General features: G+C 36.2%; 1 protein-coding gene and 1 pseudogene across 2 annotated transcripts; both read right to left on the bottom strand.

Annotated features, from left to right (window-relative positions):
- Nucleotides 1-7,041: 7,041 nt before the first annotated feature.
- LOC116560746 lies at nt 7,042-8,229 on the bottom strand (annotated as a pseudogene). The gene is made up of 3 exons (XR_004273122.1): nt 7,630-8,229; nt 7,279-7,362; nt 7,042-7,213 (listed from the first exon to the last, which is right to left on the bottom strand). The product of XR_004273122.1 is annotated as a surfeit locus protein 1-like (transcript).
- Nucleotides 8,230-8,297: 68 nt separating this feature from the next.
- On the bottom strand, nt 8,298-9,349 carry LOC116560804 (polyubiquitin-B). Its single transcript, XM_032292278.1, has one exon. It carries the CDS (start codon nt 9,303-9,305, stop codon nt 8,388-8,390), a length of 918 nt encoding a protein of 305 aa, XP_032148169.1. The 5' UTR covers nt 9,306-9,349; the 3' UTR covers nt 8,298-8,387.
- Between the last annotated feature and the right edge of the window lie 12,281 nt (nt 9,350-21,630).

Here is a 21,630-nt window from a genome sequence, read left to right as displayed (position 1 = left end):
GCAAAGACAAATAGATATCATTTTTCTTTGGAAGTACTTTCACCAGAGTAACTGGCAAATAAGAGATTCAAAGAGTTTTCCAAACTGCCTTTGATGAACTACGTTTTTCATCACTATAGAATGATATAGTTTCTGGAAGATTCTTAAGGAATTCTGAACATTTCAGCAACTTCCAGGCCAGCTTTGGCAACCACTTTTTTTCAGTATGTCGGTTTGAGATCTTCAGAGAATCAACAATTCTAATACTGGTGGCAACTCCTTTGACTTTTAATGGCAGCTTCTTTTTCCTCCATTATACTTGTTTCACAAGGACATTTAAGCTTAACGTAGACATAGGCAGTTAAATCTATATGAATATTTTAAAGCCAGAATATTTAGAGTAGAAGTGGTATTTAGGAGATTCTCATCTGCCCAATTTCTGAAAGCACCAGTAAGTGGCATCAAAGCAATGGTTCACATTTATAACAGCCTCTTCCTCAACATACAGCTAGGACTTCATGGCAAGTTTCCTACAACCTGGTAACTGAGGAAGAAATGACTTGGGCATATTTTATATGATGACCTGGAACTACCTGAAAATGGATAGCAGCAGCATTATGATTTTACATGGATATCGCCTGTTGTCAATTTGACACCACAAGCACTCCCTTCTAAGGTTCTTACTATGTTTATGAATGCCAACTTTCCATTTATAGTTCTCATTTATAGGCTAGCATTTGCCAATTATAGAAATCTGTGCAATGTTGAGAAGGCAAAAGTGAAGCCAAAGCCCTTATATTCCACAGGCAGTTGCTACTAGATGTGTAGGCAGATTTGAAATTTTCTGTGATTTCACTTCAATCTGAATACCACCTATTTTACCACTGCAGACTGAGAATGATGCTGGGAGCCATTCCAATAAACCACAAAACTTAGCAGCTTTGAAAAACAGGAAATAATATATACTATCAAGGTTTTATGTTGCAGTCAGATTCATTTACCTTCATTCCCACAGTTTTTTTTTTTTTTCCAAAGTGGTTGAATCCACTAATATGTATTAAATTTTAATAGAAGGATACATAGAGAAACTTTAGTTTTTCTTACTATAAGCTGACCTAGTCATGGAATTCAGGTAAATCATCCTTGGGAAGTAATAATTAAGCTGATATCAGATGTTTAAGTAGGTGATATATCATCCAACAAAATATATAACTTTACTGATAGTTTCAGTTATATAAAATCCTACAGGAGAAATAATTAAACACTTTATTTTCTTTATCTTTAATGTTTAACTCTTTTACAATTATTTTGTGTGACAGTCTATAAACACAGTATTTACAGAAAAAAAGCAGCAGAAAATAAAAACATGGAGAAATTAGCCTGTTAATTATTCTGCACATTTGCTTCTAAGATACATAAAACTTTGATTGTATGTATACAAATTTTGTGGAAAATTATTTTTCTGTATATATGACTGTTACATTATTTCTTATTCATTTAATATATCCCTATAACACTAACATGTTGATAATTTGCTAAAGGTTTCAAATTTTTTTCTTTTTTTCTTTCTTTCTTTAAATAATGCATTTTCTAGGAACTGTGTTGCTGCTCTAGAGGACCAGTAATACAGCACACAGAAGCCAATACAGCTCAGAAACCTCTCCCTCCAGGGAAAGAGAAGAGTGAATCATGCATCTAATGTTCTGGCTATTCAAGATTGTTGCCTGAGGGACTGAGTTCTCTCTAGTCTGACTCAGAGTAATTATAAAACATGGCATACTCCAGTTGCCTGGGGGCCTCTGTGAACAAAAAACAGAGCTGGGAGGCAGGCTGTTGCTTCATAAAATCTAAGATGCAGAAGTTAGATAGCAGAGGGAGTAAGGGATTATAAGCTTCTGAAAAAAACAAAAAGAAAGAAACTGGAACATTCCTATAAGTAGAAAGCTACATAAACAAGTCTAGTGAAGACACACCACATAAATAAATAAATAAACAAACAAATAAATAAATAAATTAACAAAACTTGAGAAGTCACATGAATCTCTAGTCAGGGTGACGGGTAAAATTCTTTCCCTCGACAAAGGATGTTGGTCAAGACTGGACAAATTGGATTTTCTTTTTTTTTTTTTCAAATGCATGAATAACTTACAAAGTTGTAAGTAACATCAGGAAACAAGGAAAACTGAATTAAAAAAAAATAAATCCCCTGAAAATGACTCTAAAAAAGGAGAGGTTTATGAATTACCTGATTAAAAATTCAAAATAATTATAAAACATGCAAATAGAGGTCATTTGAAATTGTCTCATCAAAAGAGTAAAAAGGAAAAAAGCTATGAAAATAATGCAAAAAGCCTAAAATATTGATGGAATAACATAAAACAGAACAATATATACATTATCAGAGTCTAGGTAGAGAGAAAGTGAAAGAGATATAAAGCTTGTTTCAAGAAATAATGACTGGAAACTTTCCAAGTCTGTGGGAAGAAATGGATATCTCAATTAAAGAAGGTGTAGTAACTTCAAACAGGGTAAACTCAAAGAGCACATGAAGACACATTATAATCAAATGGTCAAAACCCAAAGACAAACAAAGTTTTGAAGTAAGGAGAGAAAACACACTCAGCATACAAGGGAGCCATTATAAAACTATAAGTGGATTTCTCAGCAAAATCTTGTAGGACAGAGGAATTAGAATAATATAGTCAATGTACTAAAAGAAAAAAAAAACATTGGCAACCAAGAATACAGTGTTTATCAATATTTTTTCTTAAAAAGGAAAAAAGAAAGATAAAAACAGTCCAGGATAAATAAGAGCTTACAGAGTTGATTATCACTACAATTGTCATAGAAGAAATGCTAAAGGATGTCCTTTAATTTAAAACAAAAATAAGCCAAATAACAAAACAAAATCATATGGAAGTATAAAGCTTACAGATAAGAAAAAATATAGACAAATAGAGAATACAGTGATCCTGGAATGGTGGTGTGTAAATCACTTTTAATTCTGGTATAAAAGTTAAAATATAAAAGTGTAGGTAACCATAAGTATAAAATATGTTCATGGAAACAATATAAAGATGTAATTTGTGATATCAATAATATAAGTATGTAGTGCTTGCTGAACATAACTTCAATTAAAATGTTATTGAATTATTGAACTTAAATAATTAAAGTTCAAATAAAATAGGTTGTTATCAACATAAAATATTTTAGGTAAATGCCATACCATAGAAAATACCTATAGGTGATATAAAAAAGAAAATAAAAAGAAATCAAAGCACATCACTTCATAAATATCAACCAAATGTAAAAGAAAACAAGAAGCAAGAAAAGAGATACAATATCTAGAATATGGACAGAAAACAATTTTACAAATGTTAATAGTAAGCCTTTTCCTATCAATAATAATTTAAAATATGAATGAATTAAACTCTGTTAAAAGATAGTATAGCTAAATGGGTTTTAAAAAAGATCCAATTATATGCTAACTATAAGACACCCACTTTAGATTTAAGAATATACATAGGTTAAAAATGAAGGAATGGAAAAAAATTTTCATGCAAATGCAATCCCAAAATGAGCACAGGTTACCATAGGTATACCATACAAAATTAATTTGTGTCAGATTTTGTCACAAGAGACCAAAAAGGACATTATAAAATGATCAAAGTGTAAATTCATAAGGAAAGTATGACAATTATAAACATATATGCATCTATATACGTTTTCGAGAGCATCTAAATATATGAAGCAAGAATTGACAGAAGTTAAGGCAAAAATAGGCAGCAACATAATAATAGTAGAAGTTTTCAAAACTCCAATTTCAATAATTGATAGAATATCCAGACAAAAAATAAATAAGAAAAAAAAAATACTTGGCCGGGCACGGTGGCTCAAGCCTGTAATCCCAGCACTTTGGGAGGCCGAGGTGGGTGGATCACGAGGTCAAGAGATCGAGACCATCCTGGTCAACATGGTGAAACCCCGTCTCTACTAAAAATACAAAACATTAGCTGGGCATGGTGGCGTGTGCCTGTAGTCCCAGCTACTCAGGAGGCTGAGGCAGGAGAACTGCCTGAACCCAGGAGACGGAGGTTGCGATGAGCTGAGATCGCGCCATTGCACTCCAGCCTGGGTAACAAGAGTGAAACTCCGTCTCAAAAAAAAAATTAAATTAATTAAATAAATAAATAAATAAATACTTGAACAACATCATAGACCAAATAGACCTAAGAAAATATGTAAAACATTTTACCCAAAGGCAGAAGGATACACATTTCCCATACACATAAATTATCCTCTGAATAGATCACCTTTTAGGTCACAAAGAAGTCTTAACAAATTTAGGAAGTCTGTAGTTATGCCAAATGTCTTTTCCAATCACAATAGAATGAAACTGGATATTAGTAGCCAAGGGAAAGCTGAACAATTAACAGAGAAGTGAAAATTAAACAACAAAGTCTTGAGCAGCCAATGTGTCAAAAAGCAAAAGAAAAAGGAAATTCAAAATACCTTTAGACAATAAAATCAAAGGCACAACATACATGTAAGATGAGTAAAAGTAGTATTAGGAGACAGATTTATATTGATAAACACATACACTAAAAAGAAGAAAGATCTTAAACAAGGAAACAACCTTGCTCTAGAGCTCCAGAAACTAGAAGCATTAGAACAAACTATGCCCAAAGTTATGATAAAAAATAAATAATAAAGATGAGGGCAGAAATAAATCACATAGGGAGTAGAAAAAGAATGGAAAAAAAAATCAAGGAAACAAGGAGATGATTTTTAAAAGAGTTGAACAAAATTTACAAATCTTTAGCTAGACTAACAAGAGAGAGAGAGAGCCAGAATGATATTAACAAGATGGTGGAACAGAAGATGCCTCAGCATCACTCCCCCCAGTATATCTAGCAACTACTCAAAAGTTAAGAATCTATCTCTGAATTCAGCAAACTTGGGGAAGAACTTGGATCAACAGAAATGAGAAAAACCTTGACCAGTAAGAGGAATGGTTATTTTAGACCACACCACCCATTCCCCAACCTGGTAAAAGCAACCCATGAAAACTTTTTTCACATTCAGAATTTCTGAGGTAGGAGGAGTGATTTGATGGTGATGTTTGATCTTTCTACAGGTCTGAGAATTTTTGTGGAAGCCTACTCCAGTCCTGTGCCACAGGAAGCATTGAAAGTGCCAGAAGGGTTGAACTACCTGAGGTAAATTGGAGACAAAGATTGGGTTACTCATCAATATGATACATAGATGTTGGCAGGTACTCTGTGTTTCAATCAACAGGGATGCTATGCTGAGGAGACCACTGTCATAGTGCTGCAGAAGGTAATGATCTATGGGAATACCTGAATGTCTGGCTGGATTTTCCACAAAACCATTGTATTAGTCTGTTTTTATGCTACTAATAAAGACATACCCGAGACTGGGCAATTTACAAAAGAAAGAGATTTAATGGGTTTACAGCTCCATGTGGCTGGAGAAGCCTCACAATCATCGTAGAAAGGCAAGGAGAAGCAAGTCACCACTTACATGGATGGCAGCAAGAAAAGAGAGAGACTTTGTATAGGCAAACTCTCATTTTTAAAGCCATCGGATCTCATGAGACTTATTCACTATCATGAGAACAGCACAGGAAAGAATCACCCCAATAACCAATCACCTCCCACTGGGTTCCTCCCATGACACACGGGAATTGTGGGAGTTACAATTCAAGATGAGATTTGGGTGGGGACCATATCAAACATGAAGTCTTGTGGAGCCTTCCCCTGACTTGGAAGCAAGTTAATGTTCTCCTTCCCAATAAAGACTACCCCACGCCTGGTGGAGAATGAGAAATTTGACAAAAAATAGAAACAATTATGAAAATAGAAGTTCTAGCTAGATACAAGAAATACAATAACAGAATTGAAAAATTTAGTTTCTACAGCAGATTTCATCAAAGGAAAGATTCAGTAAGATCAAAAACATAACACATGAAATTACTCAATTAGAGGATTAAAGGCATAAATTAAAAAAAATAATGAAGGTCTATAATGGGACCCCATCAAGTGAACTAATCACGACATCATAGAAATTAAAAAGGAGATGACAGATAGAAAGGCCTAGAAAGAATATTTAGGAAAATAATGTCTACAAATATATCTAGTTACAGGAAGCTCAGGGTTCACCAATCAAATTTAATTCAAATGGAAATTTCCTAACACACATTATAATTAAATTATCAAAAATCAAAGACAAATACTAGAAAAAGCAAGAGAAAAAAATATATATTCCATAGAGTCCTAATGTGACTTCTAGCAGATTTCTCAGCAGAAACCCTGTGGGCCACTAGACAATGCATTGATGTATTCAAAGTACTAAAGGAAAGAACAAACAAATAAACAAGTTTTAAAGAGCTATTAGTCAAGAATACTATACCCAGCAATGTTCCATTAAGGAGAGATAAAAACCTTTCACATCTGGACTGAGGGCAATGGCTCATTCCTGTCATAATAGCATTTGGGAATCAGAGGCAGGAGAATTGCTTGAGCCTAGGTGTTCAAGATCAGCCTGGACAACGTTGTGAGATTTTGTATCTACAAAGAAGGGCATTACATAATGGTAGAGAGATCAATACAACAAGAAGAACTAACTATCTTAAATATATATGCACCGAATACAGGAGCACCTAGATACAAAAGCAAGTTCTTAATGACCTACAAAGAGACTTAGACTTCCACACAACAATAGTGTGAGACTTTAACACTCCACTGTCAATATTAGACAGATCAACAAGACAGAACATTAACAAGGATATCCAGGACTTGAAATCAGATCTGGACCAAGCAAACCTAATAGACATTTACAGAGCTCTCCACCCCAAATCCACAGAATATACATTCTTCTCAGCACTACACCACACTTACTCTAAAATTGACCATATAATTGGAAGTAAATCACTCCTCAACAAATGCAAAAGAATGGAAGATGGAAGAAGGGTAGACACTTCTTGATGGGGTTGTTGGATTTTTTCTTTTTTTTTTTTTTCTTTTTTTTTTTTTTTCAAGGTAGAAGGCCCAGAACTTTTATTTATCCCAATAGTACATGATCCAGCATAAAGGTAGTCTTTTCAAATATGTCATTATTCAGGGATAGGGCTTTAGCAGCTGGTCTCACACACCAGGTGTTCCACATATGAATTTATTAAACCACAGGTATGATGTAGCTGCAGAGTCCATACCTAGGGTTGAAAGTGTTAGTGGGCTGCTAGGCTGAAGGGGAGGGAGTCAGAGGGCCGCCTGGGACTCAACGGGTTGATGTACTGCAAATGCTCCTTCCTCAGAGTGACTCTGGCTTGCCTTCCTATGGGTCCTCCAGGGACTGTGCTTTCTGCAGAGACTGTGGACTCAAGTCCACCATCTGCTGCCTGCCAGCCTCTGCACTACTTCCTAGTGGCTGTCATTTTAATTGGAAATCCTGTTTGGCCTTGACCCCTCAGTACTTGCCTAGCTAGGTTCCCTTTGCTGAATTGCCATCTCCCCCATATACACATGTGAGAATGTATGCCACAGCAGAGACTGAGTAATGAGGATCAGGAGGAGGAAGGACAGTATTCACAAAAGCTACTTGTTCTAGGGTGAATTGGTCACAACATACTGAAGTCAACATCAATGAAGATGGGCTCTGCGCCAGTGATTCTGGCCATAGCCTCCAGGTCCCAGTAATGCCAGTGGTTCCTTTCTGGATTGTTCTCGGGGACAAAAGACTTTCCAGTTTCCGTCAGCCTCACCATTCCAAGGAGGTCCACTTCCCCCTCAATCCTAGGTGGGTGCACTGGAAGGGAGTAGCCACATAGGTTCCAGTCTCAGCTGAGGAGGAGATGCGGCCGGCCTCCCAGGCAGGGTCCACCATAGTCCGGGGCATCATATACAGCTCCTTGGAGAGATCAAAGCACCCCCTGACTTTCGCTGGCCTATACTCCAGATTTTTCAGTTCCATTGGGTCTGCAGGCAGAGGAACAGGCTCAGCCAGAACTCTGGACTCTAACTCTGCAATCAGGTTCGGCTTCCACTTCCGACGCTGGACCTGCCATGTCCCCAAGCCAAAGGCAGTCACAGGGATGACGAGCAGGACCCACTGGAGAAAGGAGTCATCTTCCGCTTTTGTGGCAAACGAGTCTGCTGCAGAACTGCCACACCTGCTTGGCCTCCAGGCCACCTCCGTCCAGCCAGCAGAGAACTTCTTAGAACCTCGCATGCATACAAAGCTTCGGAAGAAACACAGCACAACCAACCCCCAAACCAGCCACCAGCAGAGCAGCCCCCTTTTTTTTTTTTTTTTTTTTTGGGAATGCAACAACTTTATTGAAAGAAAAGTGCAATGAGATTTGTTGAAACCTTATAGGGGAGGGAAACTTAGACACCCCCCCTCAAGCGCAGGACCAAGTGCAGAGTGGACTCCTTCTGGATGTTGTAGTCAGATAGGGTGCGCCCATCTTCCAGCTGTTTCCCAGCAAAGATCAATCTCTGCTGGTCAGGAGGGATGCCTTCCTTGTCTTGGATCTTGGCCTTGACATTCTCAATGGTGTCACTGGGCTCCACCTCAAGAGTGATGGTCTTACCGGTCAGGGTGTTCACGAAGATCTGCATTCCACCTCGGAGACGGAGAACCAGGTGAAGGGTGGACTCTTTCTGGATGTTGTAGTCAGACAGGGTGCGCCCATCTTCCAGCTGTTTCCCAGCAAAAATCAATCTCTGCTGGTCAGGAGGGATGCCTTCCTTGTCCTGGATCTTTGCCTTGACGTTCTCAATGGTGTCACTGGGCTCCACCTCAAGGGTAATGGTCTTACCGGTCAGTGTCTTCACGAAGATCTGCATCCCACCTCTGAGACGGAGGACAAGGTGTAGAGTGGACTCTTTCTGGATGTTGTAGTCAGACAGGGTGCGCCCATCTTCCAGCTGCTTTCCAGCAAAAATCAACCTCTGCTGGTCAGGAGGGATGCCTTCCTTGTCTTGGATCTTTGCCTTGACGTTCTCAATGGTGTCACTGGGCTCCACCTCGAGGGTGATGGTCTTACCGGTCAGGGTCTTCACGAAGATCTGCATTCCACCTCGGAGACGGAGGACCAGGTGAAGGGTGGACTCTTTCTGGATGTTGTAATCAGACAGGGTGCGCCCATCTTCCAGCTGCTTTCCGGCAAAGATCAACCTCTGCTGGTCAGGAGGGATGCCTTCCTTGTCCTGGATCTTCGCCTTGACGTTCTCAATGGTATCACTGGGCTCCACCTCGAGGGTGATGGTCTTACTGGTCAGGGTCTTCACGAAGATCTGCATTCCACCTCGGAGACGAAGGACCAGGTGAAGGGTGGACTTCTTTCCAAAAGAAGACATTTATGCAGCCAACAAACATAGGAATAAGTGCTCATCATCACTGGTCATTAGAGAAATGCAAATCAAAGCCACATTGAAGTACCACGCTATGCCAGTTAGAATGGCAATTATTAAAAAATCAGGAGACAACAGATGCTGGAGAGGATGTGGAGAAATAGGAACGCTTTTACACTGTTGGTGGGAGTGTAAATTAGTTCAACCATTGTGGAAGACAGTATGGCGATTCCTCAAGGATCTAGAACTAGAAATACCATTTGACCCAGCAATCCCATTACTGGGTGTATACCCAAAGGGCTATAAATTGATCTATTATAAAGACACATGTACATGTATGTTCACTGCGGCACTGTTAACAATAGCAAAGACATGGAACCAACCCAAATATCCAACAATAATAGACTGCATAAAGCAAATGTGGCAAATATACACCATGGAATACTAAGTAGCCATAAAAAAGGATGAATTTACATCCTTTGCCGGGACATAAATGAAACTGAAACATCATTCTCAACAAACTGACACAAGAACAGGAAACCAAATATTGCATGTTCTCACTCATAAGTGAGTGTTAACAGTGAGAACACATGGACACAGGAAGGGGAGCATCACACACCAGGGTCTGGGTAGTGGGGGGCTAGGTGAGGAATAGCAGGGGATGGGAGAATTGGGGAGGGATACCATTAGGAGAAATACCTAATGTAGATGATGGGGCAATGGGTGCAGCAAACCACCACCATGGCACATGTATACCTATGTAACAAACCTGCATGATCTGTACATGTACCTCACAACTTAAAGTATAATAAATAAATTTAAAAAATAAAATATATTACAGAGCTATAGTAATCAAAACAGTGTGGTATTAATATGAAAACAGGCCAATGAAGAAGGCTAGAGAGTACAGAAACGAATCCGCTCATTTACAGCCATTTTATTTTCAAGCAAGGTGCTAAGAACACACATTGCAGAAAGGACAGACACAACAATGAATTATGCTGAGAAAACTAGATATTTGCATGCCAAAGAATGAAAATAGAGTGTTCTCTTAGTCAACTCTAAATGGACTAAAAACTTAAAAGCAAGACTGTTCTCTACGTTAATCAACTCTAAATATATTAAAAACTTAAAAGTAAGACCCACAGCTTAAAAGTAAAACTACTGAAAGAAATCATCTGGGAAATGTTTTATGACATAGGTCTGGGAAGAATTTTTTGGTTAGGACTTCAAGAACACAGTCAACAACAACAACAAAAAAGACAAATGAGATCATTTCAAACTAAATAAATGAATAATGACACAAAATGAAGACAAAAAACACTTCTTCACAGCCAAGAAATCAACAGAGTGAAGAGAAAATATACTGGTTGAAAGAAAATAATTACAAACTGTGTATCTGACAATGAGTAACTCAAACAACTCTGGAGCAAACAATCACAAATTATCTCTGAGTTTTACAATGGACAAAATACCTGACTAGATATTTCTCTGAAGAAGATATACAATTGACCATCAAATACATGACAAAATTCTTAGCATCATTGGCTCTTAAGAAAATGCCAATCAAAATCACAATGAGATGTCACTTCACTCCAGTTAGAATGACTACCATAAAAAAAGATGAAAATAAATTCTGACTTGGATGCTGAGGATAGAGAATTAAAACACTTGGTGGAGGTGTAAATTAGTACAGCTATTATGGAAAACAATATTGAGTTTCCTTAAAAAATTAAAAATAGAACTACTATTGATTCAGTGATTGTATATAAATATATATTCAATGGAAGTGAAATCAGTGTGTCAAAGTGATGTCTGTGCTGCTATGTTCATTGCAGCACTATTCACAATAATCAAGAGATGAAATCAACCTAAAAGTCTATCAATGGAGAAATGGATGAAAAAAATGTTTATATATATACAGTATTATTTATATACAGTATTCTTATATATATACAGTATTATTTATATACAGTATTCATATATATATATATGTACACAGCATATATATATATATATATATATATATATACACACAAAAGAATACTGTTCAGCTATAAAATACAATGAAATTCTGTCTTTTGAACTACTGTGGATGAATCTGTATGATATCATGTCATGTAAAATAAACTAGGCCCAGAAAGATAAACTGCATGATTTTACAAATATGTGAAATTTAAACGTTAATCTCATAAAGGGTACACCTTAAAATTTTCGTGCTAGTCAAAGAGATTCAATGCAATGACTATCAAGATCCCAATGACATTTTTACAGAAATAGAAAAAATAATCCTACAATCTACATGGATTGGTAGAATATCAAATAGCAAAAACAATCTTGAGAAAGAACGAAGCTGGAGACCTCCCGTATTCTGATTTCAAAAAATCTGTAAAGGTAAAGTAATCAAAATGATGTGATACTGGCATACAGACATATAGACTAATGGAAAAGAATAAGGGGTTCAGAAATAAACCCAATATATTAGCTGTTAGGAAAACACCTAATATTAGGTGTTAAGAAAACTGCATATTCTCATGCAAAAGAATGAATTTGCTCCCAATATTTTTTTCGTAACGGTGGCTTTACCTTAAAGTCAAAGACAATTGCTTCATTTTATGACAAATATTTCCTTGCTAAAAATATTTTTCCTTATATGTATGCCTTATAAGTATTTCTACTATATTTTAAAATAATTACTCCTTTCTCAATTGAATATTTATATATTGCATAGTTTGGACTTAGAATGATTATTTCTTTTAGCTTGATTTTCTTGTATGTAAATAATGTTTAAAGATTGGCTCTAGCAGAATATAAACTTTTAAGTGCAACATTAAGTCCTCAAAAAAATCATGATATCATTTTGCTAAGTGTTACTTGACAATTCTAACAAATATGTCCACTCTCCACCCAATATACAATATCAATTATAATTAATAGTAATATCAATAGTAAAATATGAACATGCTATCAACTGTGTGTACAGTAGACAGGTGGTTTATTCTATGATCAGAATTTCAACACATTTCACTCTTTTTAAACAAGGTTGTCTAATAAAGCTGCTTAAAGCCAAATTTGTATTAATATATTTTATTTATTTATTTAGCTAGTACTTATTGACAACTATTTTCAAGCAACAATTTTGTTGCTGTTTATAAAACAGTGAATGAGTTCAAGTGTGTGTCTTCCTTCTTTGTAATTACTGATGAGGTAGGGATAAATTCTCATTCAAAAGCAATTATAATACAAAACATGACAGGAAAGTGAAGAAAGTAAACTCTTGTGAAAGTATCCTTATGGTACAAAAGGATGAAAGTCTGCAAGGCATTTTAAAATCTATTAAAGATAATTATTTTATTTCTAGAACATAAGGCTCCAGCGTTAAAACACATTTGAAAGATGTGACCTCCATAAACAATCAAACATTACAGAGACTCCTCTTAGTGCATTGAGAAAGAATGTGTGCTGTACTGAACTTAGGAGACAAATTAGGGCAACATCTTTTTTTTTTTTTTTTTTTTTGAGATGGAGTTTCACTCTTGTCACCCAGGCTGGAGTGCAATAGCATGATCTTGGCAACCTCTGCCTCCCTGGTTTAAGCGATCCTCCTGCCTCAGCATCCCAAGTAGCTGGGATTACAGGTGCCTCCCATATGCCCAGCTAATTTTTATATTTTTAGTACAGTTGGGGTCTCAGCATGTGGGACAGGCTGGTCTTGAATTTCTGACTTCAGGTGATCCACCTGCTTCAGCCTCACAAAATGCTGGGAATACAGGCATGAGCCACTGCACCCAGCTAGGAAAACTTTGTTTTTTGTTTTTTCCATTAGGCAAGTAAGGAATCATTGCCACTTACATTATGGTGCATGAAGTTGATATTAAGAGACAGACAAAATAAAGAGATAAATAGAAAATAAATATGACTTAATGAATCATTGGATTGAGGGACAGTGAAAATGAAAGACTCTAGGATAGCACTTGGATTTATGGTGAGAATATCTTGGTCTAGTTGTGTGCTATTGCATGACATAGGAGGATTATCTTGTAAAGAATGAAAAGACTATGGGTTCAGTTTTAGATCTAATATTAATGTATGGAAAGAATCCTTTGCAGCAACCTGGCTTCAGTGGATGGAGGATTCCACAGTTTAAAAGTTTATTCATCTATAAGTCTATGTGCTTAAATAAGCTTACTAAGAATTTAGGGTATGGAATACCATGCAGCCATAAAAAATGACGAGTTCATGTCCTTTGTAAAGACATGTATGAATCTAGAAATCATCATTCGCAGCAAACTGACAAAAGAGCAGAAAACCAAACACCACGTTTTCAGTCATAGGCCGGTGGTGAACAATGAGAACACTTGGGCACAGGGAAGGGAACAACACTCACTGGGCTAGGTCGGGGGGAGGGTGTGGAGTGAAGGGGAGGGGAGGGACAGTAGGAGGTGGGGAGGATGGGGAGGGATAACACAGGGAGAAACGCCTGATGTAGGCAATGGGGGAGGGATGGAGACAGCAAACCACCATGGCATGTATGTACCTATGCAACAATCCTGCAGGATGCAGGACGTGCACAGGTACCCCACAGCCTAAAGTACAATTAAAAAAAAAAAGTTAAGATACGCAACATACTAAAAGGTAAATTGCAATTTAGTTAAAATCAGGAAAGGAAGTAAAATGTTGAGATTCTCTTGATTCTTTAACATGTTGACATTATGTGAAAATATTTGTGTACTAATGGTTTTGGACTACACCTGTTAAAAAAATGGAGACACTTTTCTTTAGTATCTTCATGAGAATGGATAAGTTGTAATTTTATGGCATCACTTTGATCATCTTAAATATGAAAGAAGAGATGGGTTACACCAACAAGAAGCATTGCCTTTATTGTCTCCTTATTGTTAACAATACAGGAATCTTTGGATCTATCTCTGAAAAGTCAGGATAGTGGCTTTCTCCAGGTTTACTGTGAATTTTATATAAATAATACAAATAACATATGATTTTACTTATTGTGATTTTGAGAGGAAAAATGAGGAACTTTGTTGAAAATTATTTCTGGTCATTATCTATCCCTAAGTGTTTTGATCACTCTAATTTATTTCGGTAAACTATTATGAGGTTAGTAAGGAAAAGAGAACCTCCTGGAATGTATCAAAAGTTTGCCTAATAAAATGAGGTATATATAAAGGGCAGTTTTTTTTAGATAGTTGTTTCAGATGCTTGGAAATAATATCAGGCTGCAATACAGATAATGGTAAATAAATAAATCATGAGAGGGGATATTTCCCATGGAGAGTGCGTTGAGTGATAAAATAGAGTCTTATAGGAGAGAACTCTCAAAACTATGAATGAGTGTAGGAAGAATACTATATGTTAGAGACGTAGATGTTCTGGCCAGACTCTGGTGTTAACAAAATGAGAAAGAAAAAAATATAAAGGAAAAGATTTCGTGGTCAATAGTGCCAAATGCTGCTGAGAGAAAACGCATAAACTCCAGAGTGCAACTAATATTCTATGTTTAAATGCAAAAGAATAGAGAGGAACAATTATTTTTTTCCGAAGGATATAACTTTGCAGGTCTGTGACAAGGAAATGAATTTGGTCCATTATTTAATGAATATGCTAACTGTTAAATAAATGCAAGGCCATCTGTGGTGATTAAGGTTTAATATATCTTGAGATATATAGAGAAGCTTCATGAAGACATGGTAAAATTTACTACAATTATATTTGATATTTCTTGTTTTTAAGTTAAAAGAAAGTAAGTCTGATTATCGTCTTCTTTTCTAAGAAGGAATTTGAGCCATAAAGTTAAGTAACTCCTCCAATGTGGCATAGCCAGTAAAAGGTGGTAGTCTGTGTTCTTTACTAATAGTCTGTAGCAATAAAAAGACATTTTATAATCTGGGGCTTTTATGGAGGTGATGCAAGATAGTGGAGAGAAAGTGGGTGGTGAATTAGATAAATCATGTTCTAGTCATGATATTTTATTAAACTGCTTTGTGATCTTGTGAGACCAAACTGCTGCAATATGTTAACTTACTTGGCTATCATTTCCTTTAATTATAAATAAACCATTTAGATTAGATTATCTGTAAGGTCACTTTCGATTTCATAATTTTTGTGACTATGACATAAAGGTCTCAGAGTGCTTTTATTTTTTAAAGTATTCTTGACTAGGATAACAGAATTAAGTAGTAAGAAGACTGTCAGCTATTACATCTTTCCTTCCACAATTTCTCCTGCGAATTGCTTTGATTGTTAACAAGATGATCTTCTGATAATAAAATGCCTCTTTCCTAAGTATTGTTCAAAGTTATAATAACTTACATGAATTAACCGACTTTTGGAAAGGTCACTTTTCCAATAAATGGCAAATAAAAAAAAAAGTTAATAAAATGATTCAGAGGTATTTCTTGTTACTTACAAGGGTTATTCTGTCTGACACCTATATGTGTATAATTATAGCCAAATCTTTAAAATTGCACAGAAAGCTTTTTGCCTTTTTATTCCCCAGTTAGCAGAGCAAAGATTATATCTAACTGCTGCATTTTCACATATTTGAAAGTAACCTCTCTCCCCATAAATGTGCAACTACGCTGGCTGAAAACAACCGTAGCTGCTGCTAGATGTTTTCTGCCTGGAGAAGCTGGTTATATAACAGCGAAAAAAATCTAGAGTGATTTTCATCTTGGGAAGGAGCATCTAGCCTGGGGTTGGGAGTGGGCTGAAAATAGGAAACCATAATAGATAAAGAGAAACACACAAACAGCAGCATGATTTATATCAGGGCTGGTAAACAGATATAATATTTAGAATCCAATTTAAAGAACACGGAAGGTAATGTTACGGCTTTCTTTATGTTTGCTACCTGGGCATTTGCATTAGCAGCATGGTCAGGGACATGAATAACATTAATAATATTATTATATTATTAATTAATATTATATTATATTAATTAATAATATTAATTAATATTAATTAATCCATTATAATCCCTGGATACGTCTTGGAGCTAAATTTGAGGGGACTCTTCAGGTTACTTCTTAATGTAATCAGAAGAAAAATATTGTTGGATCCCAGTTTGAAATAAACCGCTTATTTAGGATTTGTAGATTTTTATAGGCCACCAAATTGTTACAGAAGTTCAGTCTAAGCCTTTATGCAAGAGACTTTTATTAGTTAATGGAGAATCCTTATCTTTGGGAAACAAAATTAATGTTTGTGATATGGATTCAAAGAAAAGCCTCACGAGGCAGAATGATGGAAGAAACTTCAATTATCACCTTATGTCAGCCATCATGTTGTACTGGGAAGGGGGCAGAGGTGAAAATGGAGAAACGACAGAAAATAGTGGACAGAAGAAATGAGACACAGAGCGAGAGAGAAAGAGAAACTTGAACATATCCCAAGTTTAATTATACAGTAGGAACTAGGACTAAAGACAGATAGGACCCACCTGAAGGTGTACACAGTGAATGCTGTGCAAGACTGATTAAGAAAGAAATAGAAAATCTGTGACAAGTTCTGTTGTAGGAACAAGCAGTCACACAATCCAGGCTGAACAAAATAAGATATAATATTAGCGTGACTTCCGAGTCTTGTGTGAGAACTATTCTGCCAAGATGTGGAGTATTTTTTAATCAAACAGTAAATTAAACCCCCCTACTGAATTTTCTTCTCCCTTCTATAACAGTTAATTATTGCAACTATACAAGAAAATTTAGATTATTCTAGGTTAATAAATAAAGACACGGAATATTATGCAGCTGAGAATAAAGAAGCAGCTCCTAGTCTATCCTTCATGTCAGAGCTTGTACTAATTAGTCAGTACAATACCCAGAATCCTCTCACATGCACAACATTAGTAACACCGAAATCTGAGTGGTTAGCTCTACTTTTTTTGCTATTTACATAGGAGTCGTTGGACAAGCTCTAAGGAAAAATGAGTGAAATAGAAAAACAAATAATGTGGACAATGAAGATCATTTCTGGGTTATAGAAAGAAATCAGAAAATGATTAAAGCCCACCCATCAAATAATTAGAGTGAATACTAGTACAAAAGTCTCAGCAAAGCCTTAGAAGTAAGCGAAGCATGAAGGAACAGCATACACTACTTCCCTTAAGTTTTCTTTCATCCTCTGCAATTTCTTCAGGCAACAGAAAATTGATAAAGAAAGAAAACACTGTTCTTAAACCCTAATGTGGGGGACATTCTTAGATACTATTTGAAGAGTTAAATCTGAGCAAGAGGAAACTACACAACTACGTACACATTCCATGGGAAGAAAGTAACACACTCTCTAAGCATTAACAAATGAAATATAGGCAGAAACATAGATCAATACAGGGAAGATAATTCTACGTGGTTGCATGATACAGGGAGTTATTTAATTAGAACATGAACTTAATATAAAGAGCAATTAGAGGAGATAATAAAACAGCAGAAGGAGATAAGAAGGGAGATTACAAAAAGAACAAGTAGAAGGCCAAATTGCATGACTATGCAATTATTAATAAATTGAAAACACCACTACAATTGAATCACATAGGAAAAATTAAGACAATGAATAGCCTGCACATAAAAAGACAAAAATGTTAACGCCTTTAGAGATACCATCCAAGATAAACATAATTGTTGCTTGTTTCATCAAGAAATGAAACAGATCTACTCAAAGATATAACGCAGAGAACTTCTAAGGTATATTTAAAAAAATAATTTGCAGACATAAGAACCCTCTGAATTCCATAGTGAATGGAGATATGTGCATTAATTAACCTATAGTTTTTAATGACTAAAGACCAACTTCTCAAATGTATGTATTAAAAACAAGAAAAACTAGAACTGATGTTTGCATAAGGAGAGGGTATGGTAGAAAGATTTCAAATTGACTTGAAATTTCTTAACAATGTTAAATAAAAGAAAATGTTAGAAGGCTTATAAATTTCTGAAGAAACATGTGACTAGATATTAGTATATGTCTCTTCCCTGTGCTGGCTTCCTGGGTGGAGCGTGTGTCATCCCTCCTTTGAACAAGAGGGCAAGAGAGGAACTGGCATTTCCAAACCTCAACTATGCAAGAACTGGCATTTCTACGCCTTCCCTCTTTATTTAGCTGAAATGCAGGAAGGTTCCCTTGTTTGAATGAGAGGGCATGTAGAGTGTCATTGACGCATAAGATACATGAGCAAAAAGCCATCTCAGTGGTTCCAGCGTTGGCAGTTGGAATCATTTCAGGTAAAGCCCTGGAATTCTGGAAAAGAGACCAGCCATCCTATCAGACTCTATCTGCATTGCTGTTCCAATGGTGAGAAAAAAATAAAAGGTTTACTATTTTAAGCCAGGAAGTCCTAGGGTTTTTAACGAAGTAGTAGATATTTAAGACAATGTATAATCAAAATATCATTTAAAAATAAGAGCAACAAATAGATATTTGCAAATATGGCCTGTTAAATGAAGGAACACAGTGCTAATTGATAATCCTTAGTGAAATTACTATCCAATCAAGATTGAATTAAAGTATTTCAAAATAAAAAAGAGTGTTAAGAAGAGCTAGTTAGGAACATTTAATTCAGTCAAAAATAATGATGCTATTGAAAATTTACTTCTGGATATAAAACAGAATTATAAGAACTTGCAGAATGTGAAAATTATCATATAACTAAGCAAAATTGAGGGCAGAGAAAATTGGAGAACTAGGCATTTGCTAATATCTCTACTTTTCTTAGTAGAGAGGCAAACTGCAGAGCTTACAAGAGCCATCTTAATGCCTTGAAAACTTCTTAAACTTAGTGAACTCTGTCACAAAGTGGTATTACTTATGTAGTACACACATTTTTTACAGTATCAACAATCTCCTTTTCATTCTAACTTCTTGTTTTAAAAATTTACTGAACATAAATTGAATTATTGTATTTAAACTATCTATAGCATAATTCTGTTTTTAGAAATGTTTCAGTTTCATATGCATATATACATTAAATAATATCTCTGGTTGCATTATTCAATACAGTAGCCCCAAACAATACATGGCTATTTAAACTAAAATTAATCAAATGAAGTGAAATTAGAAATGCAGTTGTTCAGTTTCACTAACCACATTCAAGAGCTTAATATCACATTTGGCTACTGGCCACTAAATTGGAAGTATAACTAGAGACTAAAGTCGACCTAATGTTAACAGTGGTGACTTGGCTGGGTGTGGTGGCTCACACCTCTAAACTCAGCACTTTGGGAGGCTGAGGTGGGTGGATCATGAGGTCAGGAGTTTGAGACCAGCCTGTTCAACACAGTGAAACCCTTTCTCTAATGAAAAGACAAAGAATGGCTGGGTGTGGTGGCAGGTGCCTGTAATCCCAGCTACTTGGGAAGCTGAGGCAGGAGAATGGCATGAACCTGGGAGGTGGAGGTTGCAGTGAGTGGAGCTCGGCCACTACACTCCAGCCTGAGTGACAGAGCTAGATTCTGTCTCAAAATAAACAAACAGTGGTTACTTATATTAAAAATTGACTTTTAAAATATTTCACTTCTTTGCAGGCATTTTTTAAGTTATTTCCATAATTTTTAGTGCCCTTGTGACTGGGTTTTGGGGTGCAGGGGAGGCACAGCTCCCCGGAGAGAATTTTTTTGGGGTTCTCATTCACCCAAGAATGGGAGAGGGGACCACACTGGATGCAATGCGCTCATAAAGTAAATACCGGACCCAAAAATTTTTTGCAGAAAAGTGATTTATTTAGGTAGAGAAAGAGAAAAAGGAGAATAAGAGAGAAAGCTTCCACGAAGGGAGCGTGGAAGGGGACCCCAGAGGGGAAATCTGTGACTGGGACTTTTAACCTGGGAGGAATTTCCACCTTCTCCAAGTTCCCTGGATATGAAAGGAGTTCCTTTAAACTTCTAGTGGAGTGATTGACTTTTTGATTCTTCCAGTGCCCTCAAAAATTAAACAGAAACCGTTAAATCTCCCGGATGAAGAGGCATGGGAGGGGGACATGGCCTGGGAGTTTCTTGCCCTTGAAACTACGCTCCCCTGTGGACCCAGAGAGAGAACACATTCCCTCATCCTTATTCCATTTTTTAACAAAAAGAAACCCCAAAGTAAAACTTCTTTTTAAAAAATATTTGAAGAATAAAAATACATATTATGTTAACTCTGAATGATGAAGATATAAGTTAATATTTATTTTTTGTATCTTTAGCATTTTAAGTATTAAATAATATATAGAACGTATGGAAATTCTCTGTACTTTCTCATCAATTCAGATATGAACCTAAAACTGCTGCAAAGTCTATTACAAATACAATGTAAAAATAGTTGAGAACATATTCTTGGTAATAATCCTTGAAAAACTTAGAGTTAAGAAAGATCATGGTGTAAATGGGAATTTACAGGTAGTTTGGTGTCTTTGCCCTATTGAAGGTGATTAAAATTAAAACTGAAGAGCTAGGCAGGAATTCTTGAGCGGCTCTACAAAACTGCAAAAATATTTGAACTTTATCTTAAATATGAGAAAAAGAATGAGTGAAACATGATAACTAGAATTCTGTTACTTGAGAAGTTGGGTTAACGATGGAGCTCAGATTGCTGTACAGATCCATTAAGAAAGCCAGAAACCTCTGTCCACTCCTACTTTAGCAATATGGGTTTGGTTATGAGTTTTCTCGAATCGGTCCAGCTTCAATGCAGTCTGTGGTTAGTGCAGCTTCTCTTTAGTAACAGCAGCAGCGGTAGCAATAGGAGCCCGGCCTGTGTCAGCACCAGGGAGCCTGGCATTAAGTCTTCTCAGACCACAAAAGCTGGAGGGAAGAAAAATGGTAATTGTCATTCACTGTGCAAGGGGGCTGATTAGGAGGGGGCCACTGAGGATAGACTGGAAATGTGGCTGAGAGTGTATTTTGAATAACGGCCGACAGTTTTATAAGAAATCGCTAGGACAAAGATAAAGTAACAATTTTTATACTTACATTTTGAACATAAATTTTACTTCCAGATTTTTGTAGTCTGCAATAGGACAAAATAGACAAAATATATCAAATAACCCTTAGTTTTTGCTTTTGTATTTTTTTTTCTCTTGTAGTGAAATGGGGAAATCAATTGTTTATTAAAAAGAGCTGTAAGACACTGCAGTCCTTTCCAAAGTATGACAGAATTTGGATTCTCTTGCTCTGTTAGCCCGCTCTGGTCGATCCAGTCTTCCTTCATGGATTTCAAGCCCTCTTGGACTATAGTGAGGAAAGAAGGCATTCAACTGTTATCTACATATTTCTCATCCATG

This window comes from Sapajus apella, unplaced genomic scaffold (genome assembly GCF_009761245.1).
Source record: "Sapajus apella isolate SASKATOON/1434 unplaced genomic scaffold, GSC_monkey_1.0 scaffold27, whole genome shotgun sequence".
NCBI classification, from domain to species: domain Eukaryota; kingdom Metazoa; phylum Chordata; class Mammalia; order Primates; family Cebidae; genus Sapajus; species Sapajus apella.
This window is presented reverse-complemented; position numbering and strand designations above follow the sequence as displayed.